This window comes from Leptopilina heterotoma, unplaced genomic scaffold (assembly GCF_015476425.1).
Source record: "Leptopilina heterotoma isolate Lh14 unplaced genomic scaffold, ASM1547642v1 Lhet_262, whole genome shotgun sequence".
Classification (NCBI taxonomy): domain Eukaryota; kingdom Metazoa; phylum Arthropoda; class Insecta; order Hymenoptera; family Figitidae; genus Leptopilina; species Leptopilina heterotoma.
The window spans coordinates 602130-622658 of NW_025110972.1; the positions used below are offsets into that span (position 1 = coordinate 602130).

At 28.4% G+C, this 20529-nt stretch overlaps 1 protein-coding gene across 4 annotated transcripts in view; it reads right to left on the reverse strand.

The window, feature by feature from the left end:
- Positions 1–4027: 4027 nt before the first annotated feature.
- LOC122503436 (L-lactate dehydrogenase A chain-like) overlaps positions 4028–20529 on the reverse strand; it is a 208507-nt gene continuing 192005 nt past the window's right edge. For all 4 annotated transcript variants that reach the window (XM_043613978.1, XM_043613977.1, XM_043613976.1 and 1 more), the window contains 4 exons: positions 8860–9198; positions 5814–5931; positions 5517–5649; positions 4028–4366 (listed from right to left, as the gene is read on the reverse strand). In XM_043613978.1, the coding sequence (XP_043469913.1) occupies positions 4151–4366; positions 5517–5649; positions 5814–5931; positions 8860–9198 (806 nt within the window). In that variant the 3' untranslated portion in view covers positions 4028–4150. The remainder of the gene's footprint in view (positions 4367–5516; positions 5650–5813; positions 5932–8859; positions 9199–20529) is intronic.

Sequence of the window (20529 nt, forward strand, 5' to 3'; positions counted from 1 at the left end):
TTTATTTAAGGGGTAACATTATTCTAGAGCCAGAAAAAGAGACCTATATCTTTGATGATTTATTTTGAGAAAATGAAATATAGACTAGGATTTCTTTTTGGAGGAATTATTAATTATACATATTGAAGTGTGGAAATTTTTTTTTTAATTATATAACAAAATGGCGGCGGTAAATTTTATATTCAAAATCAGGGTGTCTAATGGTCAGGGAAAAGTCAGGGAAAAGTGAGGGAATTTTTTTCTCAATCCTTGTTAAACACCCTGAAAATCGACAATTTTTTTACGGCCAGAAAGGTTTCTTGAAAAGTTTAAGTCCTGGAACAAAAAGTAAAGAAATTTTACAAACTAAATACTATAAACTTTGGAACTACATACAGATTTTTTAATTTGATGTAAACTTTATTTTTTATAAACAATTTACTTTTTGGGAGCGTTCACAAATGATGTCACGTTTTTTGGAGTAGGTACTAAACGTGACACAATGTATTTTTACATGTAAAATTGCATGAAATTGCGTGACAGGGGGGAGGGGGAGTCTAAAATCCCGAAAAATTGGATGACATCATTTGTGAACGCTCTCTTTATTCTTTGGCAAAAAATCGATTATTGTACTCAAAATGTGCGCCATTTTTACAAAAATTGATATATAAAAAGCCCTTATGCACTTCCAAAGTATATATTATATAGATTGATAGCGACCAGGGCCGAATTTATTTACAGGTGATTTTCCGTCGTTTGAGGGACAAGGAAGGATTTATCGGATTTGTGTGACCTTAGGACAAGGACAGGAATACCGGCGTCTCAGCTGACGAATTCGTTACAAGCAGATATGATATTATTTCATTCGTTTACCGGCGTGCTTTTGAGAATGTTCGTTTACGCGAAAGTGTGTAATTTCTTTGGTGGTTTTTAATAAAGAGGTGTTAGTTAATTTTGTGTTTTATTGTGGTGTTGTTAAGAGTATTTGAACCTCTTCCACAGGGAATATTTCTATTGGCGTCGCTGGTAAATTGTTTCACATTTTCTCTCTGTTTTTCAACGTCTAAGCATCAGCGTCGTCTTGGCGGGAAAGTTCCACATCTTTGAGGAAGTATTGTTTCGTTGGTGTTGTTGTTAGTCGAGTTGTTTGGGTAAAATTACAGGAAAGCGAACTAACGAACGGATTAGATGCTCGTATTAAAAATATTATTTTTAATTAAAATATCCGGTCGCAAGATCATGAAAACAAAGGTTTTCTGTTCCATTTTGTTATAAAATTTAAAATAAAAATTTTTTTCTACACTTCAATATGTATTTAACGAACCCTCCAAAAAGAAAACCTCTTCCTTTTTTCATTTTCCCAAAATAAATCATCAAAGATATAGGTCTCTTTTTCTGGCTCTAGAGTGATGTTACCCCTTAAATAAAACAATTTTTTTGAAGAAGAATAAAAGTTCTATATAAATGTTATAGTTTCTATAAAAGTTTAATAAAAATTATAATGTTGAATAATTTTAATTTCGTGTAATCCTGAAGAAGATGAAAATTCAACTTGTAAAATTGTTATTATTTATCCTATATTATCTAGTTGTCATTTATTTAAATGTTGAATTTTTCAAAAGGTAAGTTATTAAAATATTTATGTTATGCAAAACTTTATTTTCTCGAACCTTTATTAACTCAAATGACCATAAAATATATTTTTTAATATTATTTTATCAATGTTATTTGACAGAATGTTTACTGTAACAAATGTTAATTGCAAATAATGTTTTCCGGGATTTTTGGAAAATCTACGACAAAAAATACAAAATCAATGCTTTCCCCGCCTTAGATCCTCTTAAAATCTTTTTTAAATGGCTTCTGATATTAAAATAAATAATTATCAAAAGAAAAAATTGCTTCCAAGTCAAAAAAATTAATTAAACAAAATAATTAAAATAAATTAACAATTTACTTGAAATTTCGGGATTTTCGGAAAATCTGTGACAAAAAAAATTCAAATTCACTGCATTCCCTGCCTTACATCCTCTTGAAATTTTTTTAAAATGGTTTCTGACATTAAAATAAATAATCGTCAAAAGAAAAAAATTGCTTTCAAGGCAAAGAAACAATAATTTTGTTTTTAGTTGAAATTTCGAGATTTTTGAAAAACTGTCACAAAATTACTGGCCGGAGGTTTAGACTCAGCTGTGTTATGCAGCAAAACGTCCGGCTAGACAGTATCCGGACGAATTTATTGCGTCCGGCTAACAGTATCCGGACAAATTTTTTTATCCGGCTAGTCGGACGTATAGACGCAGGGTATAAAATATTCAAAAATTAAAAAAAGTCATAAGGAAAAAATTAAGTTTGATTATATTGAAATTACAGAATTTTTTCTTAGAATTTTGAAATTATATAATTTGACAAATGGAACCTTGAACAATATTGCAATTGCGGAAGCTACACCAGCGTAACCACATCCGATAATAACAATTTTGACACGTTGACCCGGGAGAATTTGCTCATGTTGTCTGTTTAGTAAAACTGTTGTTGTGTTTCCGGTATTTTCAGTTAATTTCTTCTTCACATCACCCATAATTTTTTATTTAAAAAATATATTTATTTCAAGAACAATTTAAATTTTATATTTAAATTAACAAAATTTTGTTTCATAAATACTTATTAACCCTAATTAATTAAATTTCATATTTTATTATTTCTCACCATTTATGTTGGTTATATTGTCAATCTGACAGTAACTACAAAATTTTGTTTTTTTTCCTCTGAAAAAAGAAGTCGAATAATTTTGAAATTCTCTATTTGTAAAGGAAAGGAAAATTTTTGTATATTTAAAAAATTTTACAATTTTTTCAAATGGAATGTTTAGTAGAATAATTAAAATTATTACCTAATTAATTAATTACTGCGCACCACAATTATTTATTTATTAAAACCAATACATTAGAAAATTTCCCAGAACAATTTTCCAATAAAAAATTTTCTTTTTATGAAATTTTTACCAGAATAATTAAAATTATTATCTCATTAATTAATTACTGCATATACCAATTATTCAGAAAACTTTTTGCACACAAAAATTTTTACGTTTTCAAAAACGATTAATTCGAAAATTGTTTACCAGTAAACAGTAAATTTTTTTCATGAGAAAAAGATTTATTTAAAAACAACGGGGATTTTTTTTCGAGAAAAAGATGAGTTGTATGAAGATTATGTACAACCAAAAAAAAAATAAATAAAGAAATCGACAAGCTTTCCGGCTCCGTGGTAAAGGCCGTTAGCATGTTAATTTTATAGCTTCATTACGCACTTGTGTTTTTCATTATACACTTAATTCTAATGAAGTGAGATAAGTGAGGCTACCAACCAAGTTTTGCGTAAACCCCATTTACGTATAATGGTTCTCTCTCCCTCTCTGCTTTTTTTTTTCTTTTAAGATAATTAGAATATCTTCGATTCCCGCATTTTCTCAGATGCCGGAAAAGAATAAAAAATTATCCAATAACGAGCAACCTCAAACACCATAGGAAATTGTTCCATAAAAACAAATTTTTATCGACAAAATGTAATTTTCAAGTGATAACATCTCTCGGCCAAGATTTCATTTGAATTCAAATTAATTAGAGATTTTTAAGCGAGACATTATTTTTTATTTCTACTACAGAAAAATGAGAAACAAAAAAACAGCCGAGTGATTATAAAAATACATTGGCGACGAATTTTTTTCTTTTCAGAAATATATGCGATAAATGTCCTATTATTTTATTTCAAGAAATTTTAAACCATACAATTTTTTTATTTTTAAAATTCTGTAAATAATAAAATAAATTAAATTTTTTTTATTTCAATTTTTCGTTAAATGAAGGTAAATTTAATTAATTCATTTTATCAATTTCATTAATTTTATTAATGAAATAAATAATTTTTTATTTGTTTATAATAAAATTTGTATTTTTTCACGTTTAATTTAATTTAATTTTCAGAAATAAAATTTAAAAATCGGGAGAATATTTTCAAAATAATAAAATATATACTCAAAAGTAGTGGGTATGATTTACATAAATTTTAAAAAAGATGTAAAAAGCGAAAAAGGAAAAATATAAAAATAAAGGTTATAAAAATAGTAGGAAATAGAGAAACAATATTTTTTTTGCTCGCAAAAGGAAAATCATCCCTCTGCTTGTTCCACAAGAATGACTTCCGATTCGTCTTCTTGTAGAATTCCACATTCTCTAATGGTAGAGCGAATTTCATCGGCGCATTTTTGTAGAGCATTTTTCTCCTCGTCCGACAATTTTTGTTTAACAGTCTGAAGAATTCCTTCCCTTCCAATCACGCAAGGTATTGACATAAAAATATCCTTGTCCGTTCCGTGGGCGCAACTCTAATGAAAAATTATTATTAGAAAAAAATCCAATAACCATAATTATTTATTGTTGTCGTTTAAACAATTAAAAAAAGTAAATAAATAAGTGAATAATGAAAAAATAAAAAAAAATACTACACGGAAAAAAAAAGTACGTGAATTTTTCATTGACTCGGTACTTGACTTTTGGATACGACACAAAATACTAAAAACAGTCTAGTACTTTTGCATGAGAGTTTCAAAAGCAGTCAATGAAAATTTCTAGTACCTTGCTTGAGAATTTCATTGACTTTCAAAAAAACTGTAAAATAAAAAAAATAATTTCCACTTGTTCACACCGTTTTTCTGAAATTCACTCATTCATTCACATATTTGGATAATTAATCACACAAACAAAGAACAATTATTGTATCACTTTTCGACGTTCGTCAACACTTATGAACTAACCTATAACACACACATATATTCGCGTATAACTTAAATATAAACACACACTTAACACTTAAAAGTACGTATCGAATTGTTCTTATATACCACATGGTGACATTTTTCACGACTTCTGAGATATGCTATTTCACTGAAAACTGAGACTTACATAACATTCTGTTTTGTGAGAAACACAAAACAAAAAATATTTTTTTGAAAGTCAATTCTTGAAGACAAATATATATTAACACTATTTGTTTTTCATAAAATAATAGTATATTCACATCTGAAATTAACACAAATGGAAACAGACGATCAGCTGGCATTTACCTTGGGTAGAAACGCGCAACGCACACTGCGCATGCTCTACAGAATTTTCAAGCGCAGTCAACTAATCTTTCACGTACTTTATAAAACTGAACAAATGACTTTTCGTTAAAATTTAAAAAACACTGTTGCCCATACTAGTACTAAAATAACTCTAGGACTTTTCTATATTTTCTAATAAAAAGTATATGATACAGCCTTGTACTTTGTGTTCTATCCAAAAGTCAAGCACTTTCAAGGAAGGATTCACGTACTTTTTTTTTCCGTGTAAATAAATAAATAAATCTTAATAAAAAAAGAACAATAAATCGACAAAAATGAAAAGCGAATTAAAATAAAAAAAAATAAATAAATACATTTAGAGCAAAGAGAAACAAAAATAACAAAATCGTATAAAAGTAAAAAAATTAATAACCTTAATATACGTGGAAGCCGGAAGTACGACTCGGGTATTTCTGAGAATTGCATCGACAATTTCAGCAGTGCAGAAACCGAGTCCCCATGAATTTGGTCCTTTCAAACCCTTTTGTTGATTAAGTGTACTGCCACTATATTATAAAGTCACAAAAAAAACAAAAAAAAAAAAATAAAAAGAAATATTAAAAAAGAAGAAACAAAAACCGGAATAACTGGAATGTTCACAGAGACTCAATGGCTTAATTTCACTTTCTTACATATATTGTATATGTGTATAAAATAAAAAATGACTAACCACTCATTCACCGTGGTGCCGATCTCGTACCATTTTTCAGGGTCATCCTTTTCACCCATCTTTGGATTAATGTCCCGCAGCTTCATACCGGCTACATTAACGCTCGACCACACAGGAACTATAATTTACAATAATCGCAGAAATTTATTGAAGGAATAAATTAAAAAGAACATCTCACTGTATGGCCTTTCCAAAAGGATAAAATTAATTGGCCAATGTTTTCCCCAAAAAATTACCACCTGTGAGACTTTATCTGTTTAAATATCTGATTAAATTAGACGCACTTTTTTCTTTTACTTTACACTAAATTCAAATCTAATACTTTTTCAAATATTTCAAATTTCAATATTTTTAAAGGATCAATGGAATATTATTTTTAATATTCGAAATAATTATTATTATCTAGTCCCTGAAAATTGAAGTATATAATAAAAATTCTGCTACTATTTCAGTGGATATTTTTGCTTTCGATTTTTTTTTTGAATATTCTCAGAGAATATTTATAAAATATTCCAAACGAATATTTATGTAAAATACTTGAAAAGAATATTTCTATAAAATGTCGCAAAATCCTCAAAACTACGTCAAACACAAAGTCCCATTTCCTTTTTCCGCTAGAGGAAGGAACAATATCAACCATATTGCGACCGGATCGAATTTTAAAGTATCAAACCAATTTTTTTTTCTTGTTAATTTTTTTTTTGCTATTTAATATCTGCACACAATGTAACCTTATGCTCTTTTGCATCGCACGAGGACAACAACTCTCAAATGGCACATATATGTATCGGAGAGAACCAGAAGCAAAACTTCATTACATTTATGACAGGAAATTAATGGACTTGGCTTTATGAAATTTATTGAAGTTATTTGCGCTTGTATTATAACTAATTTATCCGATTGGCTCTGCAAAAGTGCATGTCTCAAAATTGCGTTCATATATACAATATATATAGGTAACATATAATTGAAATCTGTGAAACAAGTGATTTACACTAATTGGCCGCGGAAGCGATAATAATTTTACACTAAACGGTAGTAATATCAACTAGTGTTTAATATAACTTCATTTCATCATTTACTTCCATCACTGAAACTCATTTATTAATACAAGTATTTTTTCTTTATTAGTTTTTGGGAACATTCATTAATCATAAAAAAAGGAAAAACCGTTTCTCCTCTACCGTTGGAATTATCCAATTTAACTTTTGCTTATTATTATTATTATTATTACCTATTATTATTATTTGTATAAGAATTATTTTTTAATAAAAAAAATTAAGGAAAAAACAATTATTGTAATAATTATTTTTTAGTAAAAGAAATTAAGGATAAAATGATTATTAATAACTAGCCAAAAAAACGCGCGAGAGTAGTTTCTCATTCCCCAGTAGCACGTACACCTAGAGAAATGATTTATTTGATTTAAATAAAATTTATTTCAAACAAATAAAAAAGGATATTTGTCACAGAACCAACTAAACTTTTATTTAGCTCAAATAATATTTTTTATTTGAATTAATATATTTCGTTTAAATATCCATTTTTATTTAAATGAAAAAAATTTTATATTTTCTTTAAATATATTTTATATTTAGAGCAAATAAAAAACATTTTTCATTTTAATACATAAATCCTGTAAGCATTCTGAAATATTAAAATTCACTTATAACCTTCAAATAAATTTAACAATCACAATCACTAATGGAACTTTTAATATTCATTAAAATAAATGTTTATTTTTATAAGAATATTTGTTAAATAAAGTCAGATTTTCTTATTGTTAGTCATTTTACTTTACTTTTTCACTTCATATGTAAAAGTCCACTGTCACATTGTTCTCACAAAATCTCAAATAAGACACTAAAATGTAAATGAAATCACATACAAATCTGTTACTTTGTACTAATTAAAATTTTCACTTAAAAAGAAAAATTCTGTACTTAAATTAATTAAATTTGTTAACTATTTATGATGAATAAACCTCTTATACTTATACGCGTTAAACTGTAAAAAGCAAAACATCTTATTGTTTTACTATAGCAATGCAATATGCGCAGGCGTCTACTTATAAGTCAAACAAACATTTATTTGAATCAAATATATTTTTTATTTGCTACAAATATACTATTTCATAAACTGCAAATATATTTCTTTATTTTAGATTAATTAGTGCATTTATTTGAAATAAATATTAGTTTATTTATTTTAAATAAAATATTTATTTGCAACAAATAAATTTTTCTTAAATATATACACTTTTAGTTAAAATAAATAACTTTTTTCTATGGGCGTAATATTACAGCAATATTGAGAATACTGCCTTAACATTACCAATATTGTCTCAATGTTGCTGGAATGTTCCCAACATTACGTGCTACTGGGGTTCTGATTTCAATATAGATAATTACACTGAAAAAAATGATATTGTCGATTCCCTAGTAGAAATTTGTCCTATAGTTATTATAAAGGAACTGTCCAGTCGCGCTTGAAATTGTCTAGTTAATTTACAAGCCAACTGGCTAATAACTGGAATGGAGTGTCACGCTTTTTTCATCAAGTTATTATCTAGCCCAACTTTATAAATTCTGGTCAACGGTTCTGTAGAAAAACTAGACAAATTAATTCTTTTGAAATACTGAAAATTTGTTTAATATTAAGATTTACTGTAGTTAACACATTTATTTCATGCAATTAATATAAAATTTCTATTTAGCACCAAAGAAATTCAATAAAAAATATTTTTGGAAAATTTCTGTATGCATTATAATATATACATAATAAATGGAATAGAATAAAAAATTATATAATATTTTATAATTTTCTAACTAATAAGTGAATTATCGTAACTAAAATACGAAAAAGAGAGAAATGATTAAGAGAAAGAAAAAATATACAAAAGAGAAAAAATATATAAGAAAGAGAAAATAAAAAAATGAAAAAATATAAAAGAAGAGAAAAATGTACAAAAAGAGAAAATAAAAAAAAATATATACAAAAAGGGAAAAAAATATAAAGAGCAAAAAAAATATTAATTTTCCTTTACCAGAATGCTTTCCTTGGGCCCCAATATTCATACAGTTAATAGAGTTGTTTGCCAAGCCAAATTTCTGAGCCAAATGATATTGAAATCTGACACTGTCTATTAGGGTCCCAGTGCCGAGGATTCGACAGTGTGGAAATTTCGACAGCTTCCAGGCAATATAGGACATAACTTCAATCGGCTGTGTCACCACTACAATCACTGTTTTTGGACACCATTTCGCTACTCCCGGAATGATTTTCTTAAATATTTGCCAATTTTTTTCCACATTTGGCTCGTCGCCCGGCGCCGGATCGCCTACTGCGATAATCACCACTGCTGATTCTTTGATCATCCCAATCTCTGCAACCATCATGAATCATTTGAGCTTCTGCTGTATTACAGCATAATCAAATCGTAAGTCAGAAATGAATTCTTAATTATCAAAATATGCCCGAGTGCAAAATTATTTTTACTTTTTTTTCTTACCATTTTTGTATTTTTACATTTTTATTTTCTTATTCTTACAAAGAATTTGTTTTAATATTTTCAAAGCTCCGATGGAATATATATTTTTTTTGCAGAAAAATTTGAAAAGTACGGCAAATTATTATATTTTCAAATGAATGTTCCGCGAGTAATTTGAATAAAAAAATAATTTGTGCCGCCAAAAGGGAAATAAATGTGCAAAAAAAATTGTTTCTCGCATGCAAAATTTTATTTACAATGTAGAAGTATTAACAATTTCTTTTTTCAGTAAAAAAAAAGAACTTTTATGCCCAGCTGTAGGTGTGAAATATTAGTACCTTATTATATCGGTGAGAAATCACGAGAAACAGGAAGAAAGGGACAATTTGAAATTTTATGTTTACGGATTTTCCGTCTAGTTTATAAAACAAAACACTAGGGAGAGAAAAGAAGAAGAAGAAAGAGAGAGAAAGAGTGGGAGGAGAGAATATATAAAAAAGCGTGTAAAATAGCTTCCGAGAAGAACCTGCTTTAAAAAATTAGCCTCGAAAATTACACCACACACATCCTTTTTCTCACACGGCCGGATATAATCTGCGATTGATCTTGAAAACATTATTTAAAAAATTTTTTTCCTTCTAACTTTCGGAAGCTTTAATCACACTTTTGTTTGACATTTTACGATCGTATATACGCGCACATTGAATTGAGAGAGAAACCCCCCCCCCCTTCCCCCCTCAGCTAAAAGGTGTTGACTAACATTTTAATTTCTCTGGAAAAACTTGTTCCTTTCCATAGTATAAAAATACTCGACTCTTGTTTTGCGGATGAGATTTCTATCAATTTTTAAATCGTAAAAAAGTCACCGAATCTGTTTTTTTATGGATGTTGATCTTGAGAAAGATACAATTTTTTTTTCTTTTAAAATGATTAAGAAATTTTTGTTCTCGTTGACAGGGAACAATATTTATTTCATAAACACTCGGGGCAAATGTTTGTGAATTTATTTTAAATTATTATCAGATTTGAAGGAAGAGAGATCGATAAATTTTTCTTTTCGTTAATTAATTGAAATGTCTTAATTATTTATTTATTGTAGTTATTTATTATTTTTTAATTTAATTTTAATTTATTTGTAGAAATTAATTTTGTTTTTTTATGAAAATTATAATTTTAATTTTTAATTTTTATAGTGCAAAGAACAAAAAAAAGATAGATGATAAATAAATTATTTTTTGAGCTACAAAAACAGAAAGAATAAACAGTTAGATTAATGTTCTAACAATATTCTTGATTTAAGGTAAAAAATAAGATAATTCGAATACGATAATTAATATAGGAACAAAGAGTTTATAACTGTAAGTAAAAATATATATAGTTGATATGCTTTCTACTTTTTAAATTACTTTTTAATGAGGCTCAACAATATAACCGTCTTGTCTTATCCTCTTTATGTTCCACTTTTGAAAATTAGAAAAAAATATTTTTTATTAAGTTAACAATCTTCATTTTTTTATCATTTTCCAAAATTTGTCATGGATTGAGAAATTTTTTTAATCTCCAAATACGGAAAAATTATTCTGTTGTAAATTCTTTAACTTAAAAGTTCATTAATCACATGATTAATTAATCTTCTTAATGAATAATTATATTTTTTGATAAAATAAATAATCAAGAAAATAATAATTTTGCCGAGAAAAATTAAAAATCAGTGAGATAAAAATTCACACAAGTTTTTGATGAAACAATGCGCAAAAAAAAGAACACATGCGGAAACGCCCTAGTAGAAATTTGTCATGGAGCCACTCGATTGTTCAAGTTACTGGACAGTTTTTGTCACGGACGCTGATTCTAAGCGGACTAGTAAATAACTGTAAAGTTACTGACCAACGCTCTTCGTCAAAGATTCAAGTTGAATTTGATATCGGCTAGACATAACTTCTGTCTAGTTTTTATAATGTTACTTTAAAGTAGGGAAGACTGGGGTAAACCCGCTCACTTTTTTTCAGATCGGCTAAAATCTAGGAAATTATTCTCTAAATCCAAGTTAATTTATATCATTTGAAAGCTTATGATTTCTACTAAAAAAATAAAAAAGAGTTTTTGATTTATCTTTTTTAGTTTTACTTAGAGAAACTTTTTAATAAACATATACCAAATTTCGAAATCACAATTTTCCAGGGTAAACCCGCTCACTTTATCTTTTCAAGACGGAACAGTTTTATTTTTTAAATATTAAAGTTCATCTTATTCCCGTCTTAAGTATAATTTATTATTGATAATTTATGAGTTATATAAACAATTCTATAAACAACAAATTGGTTTAATAAATAATGAACATAGATTTCATGAATTACAACTATGGATTTAAATAGTGTTATATTTTATTAAGAGAAAGTGAAATGTAGTTACAATTTTGGTTTTAATAAGTCATAAATTGTGTTATTGTTGAAATATAATACGTGAAATTATTTTATTCTAAATTTTAAATTTAAAACTAAGTGAGCGGCTTTACCCCGACTTCAGGTGAGCGACTTTAACCCGAGTGTATTCCTCACATTTCAGAATAAATTTAATTAAATCTTTTTAAAATAAGACAAAACTATATATGTACTTCGATGAAGGACATCCAATAGCAACAAAAAAATTTGCCAGATAAATTAAGACTCAAAAATAATGATCGAAAAACTTAAAAATCCAAAATACGTTTTTCTTCAGACACCTCTAAAAACATTTGATGGTCTCTGATTCTGTGTTGAATTCATGAAACTAAACGAAAGTTCGTTAATATAAGTTGAATGTTAAGTACTATTCACAGTACCAATATCTCCATCTTAAGTTGAGTTCATAGCGTAAAATCGCTAGTGAGCGGGTTTACCCCAGTCTCCCCTACTCCTAGAAATTATAGTTCTAAGTTTGTCGTGTCGGTGCAATAATGTCTAATAACTAGACAGCTCGACTGATTATTTGCTAGAGATAAATTTGTTCTTATTCTTTCCAATATTTTAAAACTTTTCATTTTAATTTGTTATTAATTAAAAATATAATTAATTTATTATTATAAATTAATAATATTAATTAATAAAATTAATTAATAATATTAATAATTAATAAAATTAATTAATAATATTAATAATTAATAAAATAAATTAATAATATTAATTAATAAAATAAATTAATAATATTAATTAATAAAATTAATTAATAAATATTTACAATCATTTATAATAAATATAAAAATAATAAAATTGAGCGGCCGGATCGTAGAAGGTCCGTTTTCGAAATATTTTGGAAAAACTGTTTTTTTGAAAACTGTAAATTTAATGACATTTTTCACTTCAACTCGCGATATTTCAGACAATTTTAAAAATTTTTCAATGAAACAAAAATGAAAATACGTCTTAAGGTATTCTACGAATGATAAAAAAAGAAAAAAGTGGTTTTCTTTATAAACAAAATTGTTATTAATTTTTTTCTTTATTAATGTAAAAATCACGAACTACAATCTTCACGGCTCTCGTTTAACGGGCGAATTTTGAGTAACAGAGAACTTTCAGTGAGAAAGTTGTTCATTATGATCCAAAAAAGTTTTCTGGAAAATAACAAGGTTAATAATTAATTAGTGTCGAAATGGTAAATGTTTAAAGTTGCTAGCGACCAAACGCATAGCACGCGCCACTGGCCATAACCTATGAAACAACACTCCCAAGCAACTATGGCGAGTGACGCGTGCTATGCGTTTGGTCGCTAGCAACTTTAAACATTTACCATTTCGACACTAATTAATTATTAACCTTGTTATTTTCCAGAAAACTTTTTTGGATCATAATGAACAACTTTCTCACTGAAAGTTCTCTGTTACTCAAAATTCGCCCGTTAAACGAGAGCCGTGAAGATTGTAGTTCGTGATTTTTACATTAATAAAGAAAAAAATTAATAACAATTTTCTTTATAAAGAAAACCACTTTTTTCTTTTTTTATCATTCGTAGAATACCTTAAGACGTATTTTCATTTTTGTTTCATTGAAAAATGTTTAAAATTTATTGTCTGAAATATCGCGAGTTGAAGTGAAAAATGTAATTAAATTTACAGTTTTCAAAAAAACAGTTTTTCTAAAATATTTCGAAAACGGTAATAGATAGAAAAAAATTTCATAAGAAAAAAAGATGCGGAATGAAATTTTCTATAAGGATGTGTATTTAAAATATTTAAATTCAGAAGTTGAATTTTGAGTGTTCAGGGGACTTAGATTTCGCTCGAGAAAAATTTACGTGCCCTTCTACGATCCGGCCGCTCAATTAGTTAAAAATTAATTTTTTTAAATTCCATTTTAGTTTAATTATAATTTACTATTAATTAAAAATTTAATGAATTTATTCTTATTAATTAATAATTAATTAATCATATTAAATAATAAAATTAATTAATAAATATTTATAATAATTTATAATAAATTAATAAAAATAATTAAGAATTTAATTACAGTTATCAATTTATTTATTAATTGTTAACGTTGCAAATTAAATTACTAAAAAGTTATAATAATTAAAAAATCATCTAAAATGTTTTATTACATAGAAAATATTAAAAGTATATACCAATGCTTAAAATCTCTAGTTACGGCACTGAACTGAAACATATGTGCAGTGGTTATTAATTCTCAGTATCCATTGCGTTGAACGGCCGAGTGCGTTAAGCGGTGCGACTTTAGTCCAGCGGGACCCGGGTTCGCTCCCCGTTACCCCCCAAGATTTTTTCGGTGAAATTGCGTTATCGTTTTAAGGTTTATATAGATTATAATTGTTTATACTAATAAAAACTATTTGTTTCACACTGAGACAAAAGAGGGCGCGTTACAGCACATTTTCGATTCATGTTGCGCGACTCAACCCTGAATTTTTCTACACACTTTCTGGGGCGTGCAGCACGCCCCCAAGAGCGTGTAATACGCTTCATGCTGATTCCACACTTACCCAGCGATCCGCTTTTCCGTGGCGCTTTGCGTGAGATAGAAAAAGACAGAGACTATCTCTATCTTTTTCTGTCTCACGCGAAGCGCCACGGAAAAGCGGAGCGACTGGGTAAGTGTGGAATCAGCATCAAGGAGAGTCCAGAATAGAGTCGAACGCGCTGATACCCAGGCGGAAATTTCCAACCGGCGCGGATCCTAGCCCGTACTGACGCCGGTGTAACTGTACTGGCTCGGAACCGCCTGCCAATCGAATGTGAACGGGCATTCTACCGAATAGTGACTAGGCCAGGAACGCGCTGGCAACCGGCTCGGAACTGGCATTCTATCGCCCGCTGACCGGCCGGGAGAAGCCGTTCCGTGTATAATTCAACCGGCTGGGACCTGGCACTCTACCGACCGTGGATTTTTCATTCAATAGCCAGCCGAGCGCTGGCATTCTACCGACTGACAACCGGATCGGATCCAAATGATAATTTCAACAAATATCAATAAAAAAAATAATAATTAATTGCAAAAGATAAATACTAATGACAATTCATTGACAGTTCACTTTACACATTTTTTTTATTTTTTTATACACTTAAACGCAATTTTTTATTACATACACATTTGAAAAATCCTAACGCTTGGAGGTACGAACCTACGCCTAACCGAATATTTACGCACCGAAATCTCGCACGCTAACCACTATGCTACGCTCGTATGGGACTCTCAAATCTTAAATACTCTCAAGTGTCACAAGCTGAAATAAAACTTGTCGAATAACTACGCGTCAATGCTACAGCTATATTTTTATTATTATATAATATATTAAATAATTGTATCTCAATATAATAATATTGAACATAATAATATTAATAATTTTAATTAATATCACAATAATAATAAATTTATTATTATTGAGATATTATTAATTAACATTAATATTATTGAGAATTAATAATAAATTATTAACATGAATATTAATATTTATTAATATTTATTAATATTAATAATTTATTATTAATTCTCAATAATATTAATTAATAATATCTCAATAATAATAAATTTATATTAATAGTATAAATTTATTTATAATAATTATAAAGTATAAGTGCACAACAAATTTTTTTAATCGTTTAATTTTGAAAAAAGTCTCAATAAATAATTACTTAATATTTTGATTAAATTCATTTATTAATTAATCATTATTTTCTAAAATAATGCAATTAATTATTGTAATAATTATTTAGTTATGACACATTTATTGAAAATAAATTTATAATCTGATTTATAATGTGACAATAAATGACGACATCGGCAGTCGGATCCGGCCCAGCACCGAGCCAGTACAGACTTAACATATCCGTCATTCTTCCGACGCCGCAGAAGAATAAGATCCGCCGGCGGAAGAAATCCAGTACCGAGCCGGTACTGACAATAGTGGGAAGACGGTTCCGACAGTCGGAGCATAACACTGTGTGACAAAATAAAAAAAGTTGCCTGCACTTTTATAGAGACCTAGTATAAGTTGTAGGTCTAGTAAAACTATGAACAATGATGTGTGAGAAATTTCCCAAACACCCCCAAAATTTAATTTTAGGGGCAAAAAACCGTTTTTTGCGTATTCATGTAAAGAATTACTCGTAACTTCCGTAATTTTCAACCGATTTTTAAAATTGTTCTTTTATTTAAAAGGGGATAAGCACACCTTTTTAACCGTGTATTGCTCGTTTACTCAAAGTAAAAATTGACAAATCCACAGTTAAAAATATTTGCTATTTATCGATTTTCATTCCATTTTTTTATCTTTAACGAGGTATTTAGAATAATATTCGAATTTACAGATTCTTTTCATAATAATTTCTTAAAAGTATACTTAATTCTGCGTAAAATGAGTATTTTTTGAAAACATTTTAATACAAATTGAGGGAGATACGTGAATTTAAAGATTTAAAAATTTTTTCTCCAAAGTTATAAATATTTCAATTTTGCTGTGAAATTTACATCAGGGCACTTTAAATTTTGTGTTCACTAAATTTAATTGATTAACTAAAACGGCATGCATGTCAAACTTGTTTTTGATAGATTTAAATAAAGACAGAGTCCGTATCGAGAGGGAGAGTCCGGTTAAATTTTAACTTTTCTATATTTATATTGTTTAAGTGTGTCAATGTTTTTCAAACATTATTTAGGATTCAAATCTATTCTATATTATCAAAATTAATAAAATTATTCAGTATTGCGAAAAAAGCATATGAAAAGTTTGACAATAAAAAATAATTTAAAAATCTGGTAGAAGTTCAAATTTATATTTTTCGAAATTTTAAGGCATTCTTATATAAATTGTCAAATAATTATCTGTTATTCTTTATTTGAAGATTATAGAATAGATTTTAATCCTAAATAAAGTTTGAAAAACATTAGACACACTTAAATAATATAAATATAGAAAAATTAAAATTTAACCGGACCCCCCTCTAAATACGGATTCTGTCTTTATTTAAATCTATTAAAAACAAGTTTGACATGCATACCGTTTTAGATAATCAATTAAATTTAGTGAACACAAAATTTAAAATGCCCTGGTGTAAATTTCACAGCAAAATTGAAATATTTGTAACTTTGAAGAAAAAATTTTAAAATCTTTAAATTCACGTATCTCCCTCAATTTGTATTAAAATGTTTTCAAAAAATACTCATTTTACGCAGAATTAAGTATACTTTTAAGAAATTATTATGAAAAGAATCTGTAAATTCGAATATTATTCTAAAAACCTCGTTAAAGTTGAAAAAATGGAATGAAAATCGATAAATCGCAAATATTTTCAACTGTGGATTTGTCAATTTTTACTTTGAGTAAACGAGCAATACACGGTTAAAAAGGTGTGCTTTTCCCCTTTCAAATAAAAGAACAATTTTGAAAATCGGTTGAAAATTACGGAAGTTACGAGTAATTCTTTACATGAATACGCAAAAAACGGTTTTTGCCCCTAAAATTAAATTTTGGGGGTGTTTGGGAAATTTCAAACATACTACACGGAGAGAAAAAACAAGGCTTTTCCCTGTGACTTCAATTCATGCCTTTTTTCAGGTAGCAGTTTCACCGGATTTCCCGATGAATTTCTTGCGTTTAGCGGTTATGCCATGCCTTAGCCCCTATTGGCCTTAGCTGGTTGCAAGAATCTCACCGGGAAAACCCGTGAGCGTCCTGCATTTTTACTGTGATAATTTTCACGCGTTAAATGCATATTTTTTCATAGGGAAAAGCCTTGTTTTTTCTCTCCGTGTACTTGTTTCAGTTTTTCAAGATGAACAAGTTAGAATAGGTCCGATTTAAAGTGCCATTTTAATGTCACACAGTGTAATCTGTACCGCGCCGGTTGCTTTTTCAGATCCGAATCGGTACAGACCGTCGGTACTTGCGGTCTGTACGGGCGCGGATCCCAGCCGGTTGTAAATTCCGACATTCGTCCGACTTTTCCGCCTGGGTAGTAACGCGCTCGTCCATATGGAATACATAGGAGGAGCGCGTTAGTATCAGCGCGTTCATACCGACGTCGACTCTATTCTGGACTCTCCTTCAAATACAGCTCGCCTCGACTCAGGGGTCCGCTGCACGCCCCAGAAAAGTGTCTAGCAGAACACAGGGTTGAGTCGCGCAACATGAATCGAAAATGTGCTGCAACGCGCCCTCTTTTTTCTCAGTGCAGTGTTATTGTTAATAATAGTGCATTAAAAAAATGAAAGTTGTTTGAAAACAGTATATATTTAGGATATTCGAATTTAGAATTTTTTTTAATTGAATTAAAAATCAAAAAGTAATGTAGAAAATTACATGTAATAATTTACTATTTATATTATTTTTGTATAATAATTCAACTAATTAATTAAAAATTATAAAATATTATATATGTAATTTTTTATTCTATTCCATTTATTATGTATATATTATAATGGATACAGAAATTTTCCAAAAATATTTTTTATTGAATTTCTTTGGTGCTAAATAGAAATTTTATATTAATTGCATGAAATAAATATGTTAACTACAGTAAATCCTAATATTAAACAAATTTTCAGTATTTTAAAAGAATTAATTTGTCTAGTTTTTCTACAGAACCGTTGACCAGAATTTATAAAGTTGGGCTAGATAATAACTTGATGAAAAAAGGGTGACACTCCATTCCAGTTATTAGCCAGTTGGCTTGTAAAGTAACTAGACAATTTCAAGCGCGACTGGACAGTTCCTTTATAATAACTAGGACAAATTTCTACTAGGGCGTTATACACGGAGAAAATTTATTCCTGAAATTTTACTGAATTTAGTTCGGTAAAACTGGGATGAAGTGTCAAAACAGTAATTTTTCAAGAACTAGACTGTAAAAGAAATTGCATTGAAAAATAATGTAAAAATCATAAAGCTCACGATACATGTATTAGCGCTTCACTTACAGTTCGGTAAAACGTAAGCCAAGTGCTCGCTACATTCATATTTATTGAATAGTTCGGTAAAACGTAAGATAAAGTCTTCGGTAAAACTGACGAGTTGCAATTTACTGAAAGGTCGGTAAAACTTGAAGAACAAAAATAAAAAATAATGTTACTTCAGTAGATCTATATTAATACTGCCGTAACTCTCAATTTACCTACTTTAATCACTACCTAAACCCCCTACAATTGTTTACGAACAAATACTAATTGATACACCTGCCTACAGTACATTCTAAACGCATACACTAATACACACATCGCACGCTTTACATTAATGCTTCAGAAAGTTTCAACTGTCCTTATATATTAATCTCAATTTTATTTCACCGCTTGTGAGAAAGATTCAAATTAATAAACTATCGTTGTACAAAATTAAAAATTATTTATATTAATGAATCATTTCTAACTATATTCAAGGTCAATTTATGAAATATTTTTAAATTATGTTTTTATTATTATAAAGAAAAATGTTTAAATTTGTATTTAATGGAATAAAACAATAATTTATGAAAATCCTTATTATTCTCAAATTTTTATGTTTAAAATTAAAAATATACATATTAAAAGTGCAAGTTGGAAATTATTAAATTAATTAATAGAAAATTAATCTTTCTGAAATATTAAATAATAATTGTGAGGTATTAAAAAGCGAAAAGGAAATAAGCAAGTAAGCAAATAAGGAATAAAGTAAGCAAGAAGGAAATAAGCAAGTAAGAAAGTAAGCAAATAAGAAAGTAAGTAATCAAGAAGGAAATGAGCAAGTAAGCAAAGTAAGCAAGGAGGAAATAAGCAAAGTAAGCAAGAAGGAAATAAGAAAGTAAGCAAGCAAGCATATAAGGAAGTAAGTAAGCAAAAAGGAAACAAGCAAGTACACGGAAAAAAAAAGTACGTGAAATTTTCATTGACTCGGTACTTGACTTTTGGATACGACACAAAATACTAAAAACAGTCTAGTACTTTTGCATGAGAGTTTCAAAAGCAGTCAATGAAAATTTCTAGTACCTTGCTTGAGAATTTCATTGACTTTCAAAAAAATTGTAAAATAAAAAAAATAATTTCCACTTGTTCACACAGTTTTTCTGAAATTCACTCATTCATTCACATATTTTGATAATTAATCACACAAACAAAGAACAATTATTGTATCACTTTTCGACGTTCGTCAACACTTATGAACTAACCTATAACACACACATATATTCGCGTATAACTTAAATATAAACACACACTTAACACTTAAAAGTACGTATCAAATTGTTCTTATATACCACATGGTGAAATTTTTCACGACTTCTGAGACATGCTATTTCACTGAAAACTGAGACTTACATAACATTCTGTTTTGTGAGAAACACAAAACAAAAAATATTTTTTTGAAAGTCAATTCTTGAAGACAAATATATATTAACACTATTTGTTTTTCATAAAATAATAGTATATTCACATCTGAAATTAACACAAACGGAAACAGACGATCAGCTGGCATTTACCTTGGGTAGAAACGCGCAACGCACACTGCGCATGCTCTACAGAATTTTCAAGCGCAGTCAACTAATCTTTCACGTACTTTATAAAACTGAACAAATGACTTTTCGTTAAAATGTAAAAAACACTGTTGCCCATACTAGTACTAGAATAACTCTAGGACTTTTCTATATTTTCTAATAAAAAGTATATGGAACAGCCTTGTATTTTGTGTCCTATCCAAAATTCAAGCACTTTCAAGGAAGGATTCACGTACTTTTTTTTCCGTGTAAGCAAGAAGGAAATTAGGAAGTAA